The sequence below is a fragment of the Rhinolophus sinicus genome, chromosome 13 (genome assembly GCF_057876585.1).
Source record: "Rhinolophus sinicus isolate RSI-liver-muscle chromosome 13, RSI-T2T, whole genome shotgun sequence".
NCBI lineage: Eukaryota > Metazoa > Chordata > Mammalia > Chiroptera > Rhinolophidae > Rhinolophus > Rhinolophus sinicus.
In genome coordinates, this window is record NC_142513.1 from 29,583,292 (window position 1) to 29,598,847 (window position 15,556).

The 15,556-nt window shown below is 35.0% G+C and overlaps 1 protein-coding gene across 2 annotated transcripts in view; it reads left to right on the forward strand.

Moving 5' to 3' along the window:
• PLCB1 (phospholipase C beta 1) overlaps positions 1 to 15,556 on the forward strand; it is a 684,403-nt gene that overhangs the window by 433,879 nt on the left and 234,968 nt on the right. For both annotated transcript variants that reach the window (XM_088789261.1, XM_088789262.1), the window contains exon 4: positions 14,262 to 14,399. In XM_088789261.1, the coding sequence (XP_088645387.1) occupies positions 14,262 to 14,399 (138 nt within the window). The remainder of the gene's footprint in view (positions 1 to 14,261; positions 14,400 to 15,556) is intronic.

Consider the following 15,556-nt stretch of genomic DNA (forward strand, 5'->3'; position numbering starts at 1 on the left):
TTATTTAGGGGAAAAATGCATCATGACAAGCATTAAGAAAAATGATATATTTGGAAAAGATATTACAAAATGTTTTCCAGGCAAAGGGTCAATAAATATAAAGTCTTCTTTTGAATCAGTCAGATAAAGAGAAATGTCTTCTAGAACAGAGGGATAACAGCCTGAACAAACAGTTCACACCATAAAAGACATGTGAATGCCAATAAAGAACAGATACCCTCACTAGTAATTTTTAAAACACAGCAAAAATACTAAGATATTGTTTTTTTTCAGTAGACTGCCAAAGATGAAAAAAATTGCCAGTAAGTCATGTTTGTGACCTCATGTGCTATTTTGGGGCTGTGAACTAGTAAAGACTCTTTAGAGAGCATCCAGCAATATCTGTCAGCAGTTAGAGATGAATACCCTTTGGCCTTGCAGTGCCAAGTCTGGGAATTTATCCCAAGTAGATCATGAGTCAAGCACATGAAAGCACATGGTAATATATACACAAAGATGTTCTTTGAAGCATTGTTTATGACAGTAAAACCTATTCAATGATGAGACATGTGTCCCTATTATGGTACATCCATATAATGGAACACTGCAGAATCAATTAAAAGAGCAACATATGCTTGTGTATATAAACATCTCATCAGTATATTGATAAGTGGGAAAGTTACAAATATATATGTGCAGTTTGATCCTATTTGTACAAAATTATTTGTGTGTGTGTGTGTGTGTGTGTGTGTGTGTACAGAAATTTTGGAACTATACTCTAGTTGCTAGCCACTGGCCTATGGTGACTCTTTAAATTTAAATTAATTTTGATTGAAAATCCATCTCCTCAGTTGCACTAGTCACATTTCAAGTATTCAGTAGCCACTTGTGGCCAATGACTACCACATTGGGCAGCACAGATATGGAACAGTTCCATTATCACAAAAAGTTCCGTTAAACAACACTCGTCTAGAAAGATGTTCTGCAACAGGTTTTTCAGTGGTTGCTTCTGGCTGGTGGAATTCCAGGTTAATTTCATTTCATTATACATTTCTAAACTACTTGGATTTTTTTTATAAGAGTATGCAATATCTTCATAGTCAGAAGTTTCTTCCATCTGCCAAAAAAAAAAAAAAAAATCACCTATCATCCCACCATGTAGAAATAGACACTGCTAATATATTTTTTAAATTTTCTTGCAGTCTTTGCTCTCTCTACTCAGAGTTAACACCATACGTACAAGTGTTTAGTGTTGCTTTAACAGCTGATATATCATAAGCATTGTACTTTAATCTTTAAAATTTGTAATAAACATCACTGTTAACAGCTGCATACTATTCCATCCTATGTTTCCCTGAAAATACTACTAAAATATTTAAGAAGTTTGCAGATCACTTGGATTGGGGAAATCAAATTCATAAGGAAGACAGCGGTTCATTGTTCTTTTGTTATATGTAGAGAAACATCTAATATATCACACTTTGAAGATGCTTTTTTGTTCTAAATCACTACTCAAATCACCCTCGTAAACATAATAGCCTTTGAAATCAATGTTTTTGATAAAATACCTTTATACTTCAAATGCCACCTTCCACTACGGATTGTAACAATGCACAGAAATCTTTGCTACCATCTGTCTTCAGTGGACACTTATCCAACATGTGTCACCTCTGAGTCCCTTTAGAAGTGTTCTTTATATGTACATACTGCATTTGGCTTTCACAGGCTACATTTTCAAAGATATAATATGACTTCAACATGGGAATCTAAAGAAAAAAAGAATATTTGAGGGATTAAAGAACAATGACCTGAAATCCACAGAAGAGGAGAAAGTGTAACAAATCTATTTGACATCTTGCTCTGCCGGTTGCTTTTGCTGTATTTAGAATCCTTTCCAGGATAAAACTGAAACCAGGGGCTTCATTTTCTGTACCCATTCCCTAGTAAATAAGACCTTTGTAATCAGATTTATGATTGCGCGGTAGGAGTAGTCTCAAAGGCACTGCAGACTTAGCATATTAAAAACCAAACTCACGATCATACTATTTACTCCCCCAAACCTGTTCTTTCTCCAGGTATCCCTGTGTCTCTTGGCTATACCATTGTCTCAGTGGTTCAGAACCTGGGAGTATCGCTGACACTTTTATCTCTTCAACCCCAATACCCAATTCAGCATCAGGTTAAGCTGACATTATCTCCTCCTTGTCTCTCAAATCTGTCTGGCTGCACCACTATGCCCCTGGTTTGAGCTTCTAGCCTCTCCTGCCTGAAATGCTACAGGTTCCTGCCCTCTTTCTCTGCTTGAAATCATTCAGTGGTTCCCCCTTGCTTGAGGGCTTGGAACTCCTTAACAAGGACAAACCAACTTCCAAGCCTACCTATTGCTCAGGTACATTTCCCCCAAGTTCCTCCAATAATTTTTAACTTCCTCATGTGTGCTCCTTTTCTTCCTTCCACAGGGCATTTGAATATGCTTCTTACTACCACTGTTTCACCTGATTAAGACTCTTTCCCATTTTTCAAATTTCAATTCATCAATACTTCTTTACGGAAGGCCTCCGTTATGTCATTAATTAAAAACCCTCCTAAGCTTTCTTACATTTATTTAGTGACTCTCTGATTAATTTAATGCTTGTTTCTTCGCCAGATTGTAAGAACCACCAGGTATATAACATCTATTTTGTTCACCAAGGTAGCTCCATCAGCTAGCACAGTACCAGATAAATAACAGGTGCTTCATAAACATTTGTTCACTAGATGAATAAAGCACATGAGGCAGATGCCCACAAACACCAGGAATGTTCGTCCACAAAGGAGCCTTTGGATTATCAGTCAATAGCAAAGTGGCCCTAAAAACAGATTTGCTAACAAGGAGAAAAACATGCAAGTCATTATACTTTGGAGTGAAATGCCCTTATTGCATTTCCCTTTGAGGAGGGCTATATTGTATTTGAAGCTGATAGTCCGGGACCTGGCCCTAAAGGCATCGAGCCCAGGAAGCGGAGATCTGCACAAGACCATTCTTGGAAAGGACCCGGAGTGGGCACCTCTTAAGTACATCAGATAAGGCCGAAGGAGAGGTATCGGTGACAATAAAGCAACTGTGCAGCAATCTCATTCCAGGAATAAGAAAACCGTACATAAAGGAGCTAAAATGGAAAAATTAACGCCTACCGAGATTTGAGGCAATGCTGTTCAGATTGATATCTTGCCGTTTCCCGGTATCCCAGCAGTCTTTCTTCTAAGTTTTAACTTTTACAGACCACATCTGGACACAGCCAGTGATGTGCTGGAGCCAGCTCATACGAGTTAAAGATGGTCAATTATTAAATTTTGGGTAAAGTTGCTCCTGGTTGTTCAACACAGCCATTGTGATAAATTAAAGAATATGAATTTACTACTAAATAAATTATATTTAAAAAACAACAGGTTTTAAATACGTCAAAGTGTACTTTAAATACACCAAAAAGATAACAAATATTCAAAACTCATAACTTCCTAATTATTTCATTGTATTTTGTGATGATTTACGAGCTTGAACCTATTTATAGCTCTTGTATAAATTTAGGGAAACACTGCATAATAGTACATAATTTCAGTACACCTGCATATCTCTTTCGACTTCCAAATTCAGTGATGTCATTTGAGTAGACTATGGCAGAAATATTTATACCACGAAAATCAGTACATGCTATAATTTGGGACTGTGTGTGTGGAGGGGTGTTCTTGCTTGTTTGCTTGGGTTTGGGGTTTTTGTTGATTTATTTTCTTTGAAAGCCTAGAACATATACCAACATACCATGAGAGGCAACCTATTCATAGTTCAAGGTAATCCATTTTTTTTGTACTTAATTGTTGAAATTACCCAACAATGCTAGGAAATCACTAGATTGAAATAAAACTGTAAGTCAGCCTTCTAACTTCTTCTAAATTATATTTCATGAAGAAGTATTGAGTGGGAATCCCTAAGGAAAGAAAGATGAAAGTATATATATCCTCTTGCTCCCACTTTATATACTGTTCTGTTTCTTGAGTACCTAAGACTATGTTTGCTATAAATTAATCATAAAGCAAATATTTGAATGAATTAATTAGAGAACTGAAGATGTGGAATAATTTCAGTTAGTTCTTGACAATAGGATCATTTGAGTTCTCTTGATATGAATTTGGGTGGGAGACATTACAATTCATCCTAAAACATTTCATACATTAAATATTGTCTTCTTAGGATGATGTGAAAACTTTTGATTTGCCAGGTTCCAAAGGATTTACAAAATCCCCTAGAGAAAAGATGACTGAGAATGTAGAAAGGGGGGAAAGGGTGAAAAGAGGGCAAATGATATTTGAGAACAAAAGCAATTGCCTAAAAATTAATTAGGGCAGGTCGACAAGTAAAATGCAGAGAAATGGCCAATAGTGTCCTGGGAATACTTGCTATTTCTATACATTTTTTTATAAAATTAAGAGGGTTTCAATCTCCTTGAGTTCCCTTTTCATTCCCGTTTGTAACTGTACTAACAATTTCAGTGATGGAGTTATGGTGTAGAGATATTATTAACTTACCTAATCTTACTAAATAGACACAGTCGTATAACGCTCAAGATAAATGTTTCTTATTGAAAGTTGTGGTTTTAAAAAAGACAACTTTCGTCTTCATGTATAATGCTGGCTTATTTTGATGGATGGTAGTAAGGCATTTTATAGAAGACATTTTCTTACTTTCAAAGAGAAGCACAAACATTAAAAAGCATATTTTAGACTGGGCTTATTTAGATGCTACTAGTTATTTCGTATAAAAGTAAATGTGAGACCTCCTCCAGACTTTGAATTGTAAAGAATTTTATGTCCCTGTATTGCTGAAGGAGTAATACATTATGGAATAGAGTTTATCCACAGTAATGGAAAAGAAAGAGATGTAAATAAAACAAGAAGATAAATCTGAAAATCAAATAATATTTAATCTTGAAATATTTCTATAGTCTTTAACAAACATACATTCACATCTATATTCGGACACTTACAGATGAATTACCTATTTACTTCAAACACCTTCAGTTACCTATAGCAGATTGACAGGAAAATTTCTCTCCTTTAAACTCCTACAACTCTATAATTTTAATAAGAAAAAAATAAATAGCTAATAATTTTTTCACTGCAATTTTTCGTGTCATACTTAAACTCAATTAATGATATCATTAACTTAGTCATGTCATACTTTTCTGCATTATACTTAAACTAAGTTAATGATTACCAGTCACCACAAAAATATATGAATTCTTTCTCTACGTGTCACATAGTACAGTTTGCAGATTTAACTTTGATCACCACACTAACGCTTTAAGGTGAGCAGGCATTATTATCGTCCACATTGTGTGGAAACTAAACTGAAGCTCAGAGAGAACAAGTTCTCTATATTTCAAAGCTAGTTAAATGCACGAGCAAGAAACATAAAAGTTTTAGAAATGATTTGTCCTGTAACACTCCTTATATTGTGCTCCCCATGGAAGACTGAATTAAGAGAAATATAAAATTAAAATGCATGTGTTTAGAAAATAGCCAAATATACAGAAACTATATGTACATAAATGTAAAGAGAATATGTCTTACTTGACATGTCATAACATAAGGAGATATATAGCTACTGATAGAGATAGAGATATAAATGTTCTGGTGTCTAGAAGAGATTAAATTACTCAGTAGATGTTACCGTATTGTCTTTCATTTTCAAGCTGTTGATTGATTTTTCAACTACTCACAGCTCATTATGTGCTGCCTTGAGCACTTAACATGTAATTATTCATTTATTCCCATAATAACCTTTTCTAAGAGGGACACTACTTTTATCTTCATCGAACAGATGAAGAAACTGAGTCATAAAAGGGTCACATTGCTTTTAACTGGCAGAGCCAAAACTCAAAATCAGGCAGAAGGATACAATTTCTGCTGCCTCTTTCCCAGTGTTAAAAGCCCTTAGCATATACACATGGATTTTCCAGAAACTGCAAAAGGAACACTATTTACATTTGTCATTATCAAAGAATTGTTGGGCCTTCTTCTTTGATATGTTTGATTTTAATTTTTGTTCTGAGGTACCAGAAACCCCTTTAGTATTATCTAAATGTATCAAAGTGCCATGTAAGGAGGCAGACACTGCAACAAGATACAAAAATAAAATATAAAATAAAATAACTCGCCAATAAAGGACTCACTAACCAGGAGAACTTAGTAAATGCGCCTGCAGTCTTTTAACAAACAGGCCTCTTTGTTTTTCTAAAACTTGGGCAATATTAAAACTTATCTAGAAGCACTGACCCCCCTGAAAGTCTCAATGTACAAGTAAAGAAATCTATTGTTGGAGAAGAGGAAATTCACTTGACCTGGCTATGCATCTCCAACCAAAATAAAATAGCCTGAAAATATCAAGCATGAGTTGATTGAGCTAAAGCTAACACACTATTCAAATCTAAAAGAAAAAAAAAATGTGTTAGACATGCAAAGGCCACTATCCTGAAAAAGATTCCCTTTGCTCATGGGCCTATCCACGCAGCTAAAATGCAGTTATCCTTGGGAATAGCAATAGAGAAGAGATAAATAAAATTCAAGGGGATTCTCTAAATAGCATTCTAGCAGTTAATTAAAAATGTAACCGCTTGAGGAACAAGTCCGGGTGTGGTTTAGTGTAGTTTCAAAAGCTAGAAAGGAAGAGAAAGGGATGCTGGAGGCAGTCAGGCAGGCTGATATTCAGAAGAAGCAAAAAAAGGGGATTGAAATTAAGTGTCCAGATTTCTGGGAAGAAGTAAGTTAGTCCCAGGATATGGGGATGTCCAAGGGAAAGACACTTTCAGAACTGGACAAACCCTCTCGTTTCAAGAAGTTGCGTTACCTGAGTGAGGTTCCTAGGTTTCAGTAAACATGCATGGCCTATAGAAGGTTTGCCTTAATGCTCCAGAAGCAGATATGAGTCAAAGATCTCGGGGCAAGTAAGTTATTTTGAAGGTGATCACAGGAAGCACCATAAGGGAGTGGGAAAGGGAGACAAGGAGGAAAGAAAGCCAATAAAAAGTGTGTTAATTCGTGGTTTACCACTTTGGGCAACCGAGGCTCAATCCAACCAGGGCCACTCCAGGACAGTGTAAAGAACACACTTCAGAGTGTCCCCCAAAGAGCCTGGAAGCTCGAGTATTGATCTGTCAACTCCCATCCATCATTTGTGGACAGTCTTTACACCAAGGGATGCCAACTCCCTTGTATTTCCATGATCAGAACACATTCCCAGGACTAGGTGGGAACTCTGTACAGTAACCTCTGGGGTGGGCCAGTGGACTATGAATGAGTGCATTGAAAATGTTCCAGAGTTGAAGGAGTGACTATAAGTCATAAGAATATTTTACTGATTTTTGATTAATCTTCATGTATTTTATGGGATCCAAAGTTGAAGACATTTCATCAGGGCAGCAAAGAGATTTAGATTCCTAACGGTTCATTTCTCTATAACAATAGTAAATATAACTATATTACGTTCTTTTAATTAGTAACTTTGTGTCAAACACCATTCTGGCTGTTCGTTATTTTTCTCCTCTGTTTAATCTGCAAACTACAATCAAGAAGTAGCTATGTTTTTTGTTTGTTCCCCACCCCCCCAATTTTCAAATGAGAACTCTGAGGTTTGGGGAGGTAATTCTCCCAGTTTTATAAAATGGTAGGAAGGGACAACCAACTCCAACTACATCTGATTATGAAGGCCAAGCCCTCTGCATATCATATTGTTACATACCTATCAATTTAATGGAGTTTATTTCAAAATAGTGCAAATAGTTCAGTTGACAGCATAAACTTAAGTAAATCAGCATCGATCTGAGTCATCTCTGTATTGTAGGCACTTCAATAAAATAGAAAATAATCCAAATGTAAAATTATAATAGGAAAGAAATATGACCTTATGGCACCACTTGCCTTCCTAGGAAAGAATTGAAGCCAAAAGGTCAAGTTTAATCATTTGTACAATCATCCTTACTAAAAGTAAATGCATGAAATACATAGCAGTGAAAAAAAAAAGCCAACGGAAAAAGCAGCTAGTTTCCTTTTCATCATCTAGTTAATGTTTGTCAAACTTAAAAATTCTAGAGTATAGATAGTTTGTCACTCATGTTGAAACTATCCCCCCAGCTTTCTTTGACACATGCTGCCATCTAACTGCCTGCAAAACGTACATGTGCAGCCATTACTATTCCAGTGCGTAAAAATCCACAGGCCCCTGGGGTGCAAAGCAGGCAATTAGAAGTCATATGTCCCTTCCTGTTTAAACCCCCCCAAAAAGTGAGATGCATTCCACTGCCCAAGCTACTGGTACATCCTAAAGAAGAGAATGGTATTCCTCATCACATTCATAAAAAAGAGAGAGAAACCTTTAAAGTGAAAAGTGTGAGGATAAGTATTGATTCCGAGGGAATTTGTTAATCTGTTTTTTTGTTTGTTTGTTTTTGTTTAAGAGGCAATTACTAAATTCAAGGACTTGTTGGAGAATTATCCTGCACATAAGTTTTTATCTCTCGTTTACAACAGAATTTGAATAAAAGCCTAAAAAGAGTTTGCTCTGCTTTCAGAAAAGAGGTATCTTTATCCCTGTAAAGCTCGAGCATATGAATGTCACTTAAGTATAACAAGGAATCCATCTGTTTCATTTCCGACTGTTGTACTGACTATAGGAAGACTTGCGTGTTATACCTGATTCTCTATATGAGTGATGGGTTAAAGTTACATCCATATAACTGTAATTCCGATTGATAATATTGCATTAAGCGCTGGGAATAAAATTCACCTAATATACAAGTTGTTCATAAGCCTAAAATCCAGTAAATATATATTTCATGGGGATCAAAAATAAGGAAAGCATTTTTTCTGTGCTAAAAATGAAATCTAGAGGTCTTGAAAAGATATTTTATTTATTTATTTATTTTTTTGGCTATCTGGTATAAAAATAAAATAGTTTTTCTTAAAAGTCATGAAGGTTGAAATTGGCATTTAACTCTTTGAAAAGTTATCTCTTAGCTTGTGTTTATTCCTTCCATTAATTTGTAATATTTTGGATGATATATTACAATTATAGTAACACAGGCTGTAATAGAGTCCTTGTGTCTCCAGTGTAGAGCGGTCTTTACTTTCTTCAGTGGCCTATGACCTGGAAATGGAAATCATTAACTTGAGCAACTTGACTTTCTTTGCAACAGACGTGAAGTAAATTAATCACAAATCTTGGTGATTGAGACAAAGTGAGGTTATTTAGTCAAACAATCATCTCTATTTTGTAACTCTTATGAGACTAGAGGTGACCTAAAACTTAACTTTAAAAATGCAGTTAAACTATATCTGTCAGGATTCTTAGTTGGTCTGGTTAATTCTAACTGGGGAGACATATCTAGGATATCCTCTGGGAAAAGCAGGCCTTAAGTGGCAACTTAGTGAAAACTGAAATTCCCAGTTTACCTAACCTCTTATTTTTTGCTGAGCTATAATTCTTTAGTGTTTTCCAACAGAGAAATTAAACATTTTTACAGAGGTGTGTAGATCGCTTGTTTTCTTTTTAAAAGTTTCCAGGGATTTATAACAATTACAGGGACCAAAACATGTATTTGAGTCCGGTAGTAACCCGAGTAAGTAAATCTTTCTCTGAAAACTGATCAGGAGATTCAATCAATGAGAAACACTCAGACACAAAATTCCTCAGTAGAATAGGTTTTTGGAGAAAGTGGTTGTCATTGCAAATTGTCTGTAGGTTTTTATTGTTGTTACTATTTTGATTTTCTTTGTTTGATTTTTGACGTGCAACCATTTACATCCCCCGACATGGAAGTGATGTACCCTAGAAACTACTACTTCTTTAGTCATCTCTTTCCATTAATTTCCTTCCCAAAACTTGGAGCCTTTGCTATTTAACCTTCTAGATAATTCCCCCTTTGCCTAGTCTCTGAGGATCTCCTCTGCTGAAACCAACTGAGTGCAACTTTGCTACTTGAAAGGACAAATATCTTTTTCAGTAGACCCCTCACATAGCAATATGCTCAATAATGAGGAATAAGGTTTGAAGCCATCATTCAGCTTGGGATGCTGTGTTCAAAATGAGAAAACGTAAAAGTACAGGTAAAAAGTGAAGTCATTTCTAAAGGGACAGATTCTAATATAACAAAATTAAGTGTCATTAAAAAGGAAATAAATGAAGAAAAGGTATAGTTTTAAAGAAAATAAAATGATTAATGGTAGAAGAGAAATTAAAATATAGTTTAAAAATTAGTTGTGATCCATCATCAAGAAAAGAACATTAGGAAGGAACTTGTATATGATATATTTTAAAAGACGTCTGTTTACTTTCAGAACTATATAATTTTTAAATATTGTGGTTTCTATTGAAAAAATATTTCTCATATCACCTCATACCTATCAGATGGTTATCATCAATAAATCAAAAAACAAGTATTGGCAAGGATGTGGAGAAAAGGGAACCTTTATGCACTGTTGGTGGGATTGCAAACTGGTGCGCCACTATAGAAAATAGTATGGAAATTCCTCAAAAAAATATAAATAGAACCACTTTATAACCCAGCAATTCTACTTCTGGATATTTATCCAAAGAAAAGCAAAACACTAATACGAAAAGATATATGCACCCCTATGTTCACTGCAGCACTATTAACTATAGACAAGGTATGGGAGCAACCTAAGTGCCCATCAATAGATGACTGGATACAGAAGAAGTGGTACATAATATATACATGGAATATTACTCAGCCATAAAAAATGAAATCTTACCACTTGTGGCAACATGGATGGACCTACAGGGTATTATGCTAAGTGAAATAAGTCAGACAGAGAAAGGCAAATACCATATGATTTCACTTCTATGTGGAATCTAAAAAACAAAATAAACCAGAGAGAGAGGGAGAGACTCATAAATACAGAACAAACTGATAGTTATCAGATAGGACCCACTTTGGGGCACTGGGTGGAAAAGGTGAAGGGATTAAGTACAAATTGGTAGTTTCAAAATAGTCGTGGGGATGTAAAGTACAGTATAGGGAATATAGTCAATAATGTTATAGTAACTGTGTATAGTGCCACCACGGTGGGTACTAGACTTATCTGGGGGATCACTTCATAAATTATATAAATATCTAGCCACTACACTGTACTCCTCAAACTAATATAAAACAATATTGAATGTCAACTATAATTGAAAAAGAAAAAATATTTCTCAAATCGAACTGTTCCTCTCGTTTATGCTCAGTAATGTTTTATTATTTATTGTAGAAATGTTAACCATCTAAGATGTAGAGAGACTTACATAATGAATCCTCAAATACTTAACCCTCAGATTCAATGATTATTATTTTGGTAACCTGCTTTATCCCCCCAATTTCAGACAAAACCTCTAAATACTTAATTTAAAAATTTCGACATAAAATCCAATAGTTTTTATTTGTTTGTTTGTTTTTAATATATGTAAACAACCATTAGCGGGAAACTTTTTTATTTTATTTTATTATCTTTTTATTTTTTTTTAATTTATTGGGGTGACAATTGTTAGTAAAATTACATAGATTTCAGATGTACAATTCTGTATTATATCATCTATAAATCCTATTGTGTGTTCACCACCAAGAGTCAGTTCTCCTTCCATCACCATATATTTGGTGAGCGGGAAACTTTTGACAGAGATGCCACAAAGAGTTGGTCATCTTTCTTATAAGTTCCCGATGCTTGTACCTAACAATATTGTTAGGGACAGTAAGAATTCCAGAAGCCCTTTTCAGAATTATTTTCTATTCTGCCACCTCCTCTGAGATCTCTCTACTTGCCTGGAATTCCTATAGTTCAAGGAAAACTCAAGTGAACTACCTGACCCTCACACCTAGTCTCTGCACTTCTGAGAGGTGGCACTCTTTAATCAATCAACTAATAAGTGGACAAAAGTGTTTTGAATGGACATGAGAATTAGGCAGTAAAGTAATACAGACTGAACAGAAAATGCTTGGGAGAGAAAAAAGCCAGAGGGTGAGTCAATAGGTAAGAAAGAAATGGACTAAAGTACAGAATCCATTCATTCCCAAATATTTTCTTATTAAAGGTTACAGAAGTAAAGATTTGATGCACTCTGTAATCAATGATTTAAAAGTTGTGATTATAATTATAACTTTCAGGCAGTTTCTGAGAATTCTTTTTGTCTTCCAAGTATACAAAAAACATTTTTTTAAGTACTGATCAAATAAATTTTCTCTTCTAACCTTGCCTCAGCAGTATTAATAAATACACTGTGAAACAATTAGTTATTTCACAGAGCAGCTGGTATCATTCTTTAGTCTTCCTAAAAAGTCCATTCTTCTTTAACATTCTCTTGTAATCTTTCATTAATGCTAGAATGTTAAAAATGTCCCCTTTTGCTATTACTGTTTATTTAATACATTTTTTACCGTATTCCTCTCCTTTTCTAGTTCATGCAAATTGATGTTTTTGTGATATCATTTGATCTTTCTATGAGGCTTGATGTACTTGATAAATTTTCAACTTGTTAGTAGTCAAGTTGAAGTTTCAGTTATATTGGACAAAGTTCTGAAGTGGGATTTTCTCTCCTCATAACTTACCTGAAAATGTGCCTATTCATGCAGCCAAACTAAGAAGAAAGGTTTATTAACTAAAGAGAGAATTAATGGCACAAAATCAAATAACTCACCTGGAAAGGTTTTGTTTGTTTGTTTGTTTGTTTTATGACCGCTCTTTCTTTGTAAGGAAGGTGTATGTAAAAACCTCAGAAGGAAGATCAGAATAACCAACCTAAGTAATCCAGCCCTGTTGGCCCAGCATTTAGCTAAATAAATAAGAGTGCAAGTGAATTCCTTGCTCAGAAGCTGGCTGCAGATTTGCTGAGTGATTGATTTGATGCTGATTTTCCTCATGGACCTCTCATTTCCTTCAAGACCTGGCCTATGAAAGGAAAATAAATTCATCCAAGGTCACTGAGGTCCTATTTTCGGTCCTAATTTGAATTTGGAAGGTTTGGAAATTTCCTTTTCCCAGCAGGAGTATATCTCCAAGGAATTCTCACTTGGGATGTCCCAAAGAATGCAGCTTTTTTGAAAAGACTGAAGAAGTTTTCTTTTTCTAAATCCCAGTACGTTCTAAGGATAGAATTGAAATCCACATATTCATGGCATGTGTTGCCATTTTGCCCACTGTAACAGCCTATCTCTTTACATTGGTACTCCATGCTGGAGGAGGTCCAGGCTGTGGCCCTCAGCTATGTTTCTGCCCCACCTTCAGATGGCATTATCATGTCTTCATTCTAGCACCTTTGAGAACCATCTTCTTTGCATCAATGTGTCCAGGAATTGAGGAGAGGGATGTGATTTTCAATACATGATTTCATGGATGATTGGAGGAAATAAAGGGAGAATTATAGCACATAAAAATATGGTACTCAGTGTGAGGGATATAAATGGTAAACGTCTAAGTATTACTTTGTCTTGTGCACCTGAAACTAATAAAAAAAATATATACAGATAATTTTATTGTCAATACCAAAAAAAAAAAAAATGTGGTGCTTAATAACAGTTTGACAGAAAGATGTCTTGACTGAGAACCATAGTTTTTCCTTCCAGCTTGATTGAGATGTAATTGAGATACAGCATTGTGTAATTTTAGGTGTATAGTGTGTTGATTTAATACACTTATATATTGCAAAATGATTATTACCATAGCATTAGCTGACACTTCCATTATATCACATAATTACCATTTCTTTTTTGAGGTGAGAACATTTAAGATCTACTCTCGTAGTGTCTTTCAATTATATAATACAGCATGTTGTAAATTAGATCTCAGAACTTATTCATCTTGTATGTGGAAGTTTGTACTCTTTGATCAATCTCCCCATTTACACCATCCCAGTGCCTGGTAACCACTATTCCATTCTGTGTCTATGAGTTCAGCCTTTTAAGATTCCACATATAAGTGATATCGTACATTATTTGTCTTTCTCTATTTGATGTATTTCACTTAGCATAATGCCATGAGAGCCAGAAGTCTTGAGCCAGAAATTCTCTCTGCACACCTTTGGGTAAATTACTTCACCTCTCTGGACCATATTGGGGGTTGAGGGACTTCAACTCATACTGTTTTCTAGTACAAAAAAAAAGGCAACGTTTGAAGGCATTGTAACTCTAATGGTTTTGAATTATGCTACCATGTTGGAATCTTTAGTTATAGACTAACCTTATTCAACATTTATTTTCCAGGACCCCAAATTACGTGAACTTTTGGATGTGGGGAACATTGGACGCCTGGAACATCGCATGATAACAGTGGTGTATGGGCCTGACTTAGTTAACATCTCTTATTTGAACCTCGTGGCTTTCCAAGAAGAAGTAGCCAAGGTATGGTCAATAGGAACTTCTGAAAATTGTCACCTTAATCTGAATCCTTATAATACTCAACTGATGCCTGTGAAAGACCGAGTTTTTGTCATATTTAACAAGTGTTAAAATTCCGTCTAAAAATAATTCAGCTGCCAAATACAAGTGTAATTCAAATACTTCCAACTAATGGCATCTATTTAGAATTATGGAGATCTCTTTTCATTAGGAATAAGGCATTTGACATAATAACTCTGCAAAAGAAAATATAGGTGAAAACTACGTTCCATTTCATCTAAACATCTTATCCCAATTCATTCTCTCTCACCTCATGTCATTTCCAACCCCATCTCCTTTCCAACCCTCTCCTTAAGGACAGACATTTTAGTACCTTTTTAATTGGTACCTAGGCAGACATAGCCCATGACCATGCACATAGTAGCTGCTCAATTAACATGACAAAGAATGAAAAAATAACATTTTAAATTAAAAATTTTAATAATAAAGAATATTTATTCTAGTCTTGAAAGATGAATTAGATGACTAGAAAGATGAATTAGACATGGCTTCTTCATTAAGGAGTTGCTAATCTATTAAAATAGACAGCCTTTCAGATGCATACAGAACTAACTAAAATATAGGCGAGACACATCAAACATGAAACTCAGAAATTCTGGAAAACTTGACTCAAGTTTGATGCTTTCTCTAAAAATGTCCAATGCCATTAAAAGAGCATTGTAATGAACATGTTAAAAGGAGAGCTTTCTTCATCCATGTTTATAAGATACTAGTGATGATCCTTCATACAATTTTCTTCAAGTTAAGAATACAAATCTAAGAATACTTTGAAGTCTGTGTATTATATCTATGCCCTTACAGAGCTTCTCACATCATGGATCACAACTATGGAGTCACGTCAGGACAGTGTTCATTGTCTGGACATTATGATCTGTAAATTTTCAACCCTTATTGCTCTGACAGTCTTCTGGGCAACACTAGATGTACTGACCTGACCTCTGATTCTTTAGTGATGATAGTAGAGGTTTATTCCAACATTTACATAACATCAACTTCAAGTCTTATAATGGAATGAATAAAATGCCAGCCACTTTTAATACTCTGAGGCCTTTAGAAGCTACTCTCCAAGACTATGTTACAAACCTAATCAATTTTCTATC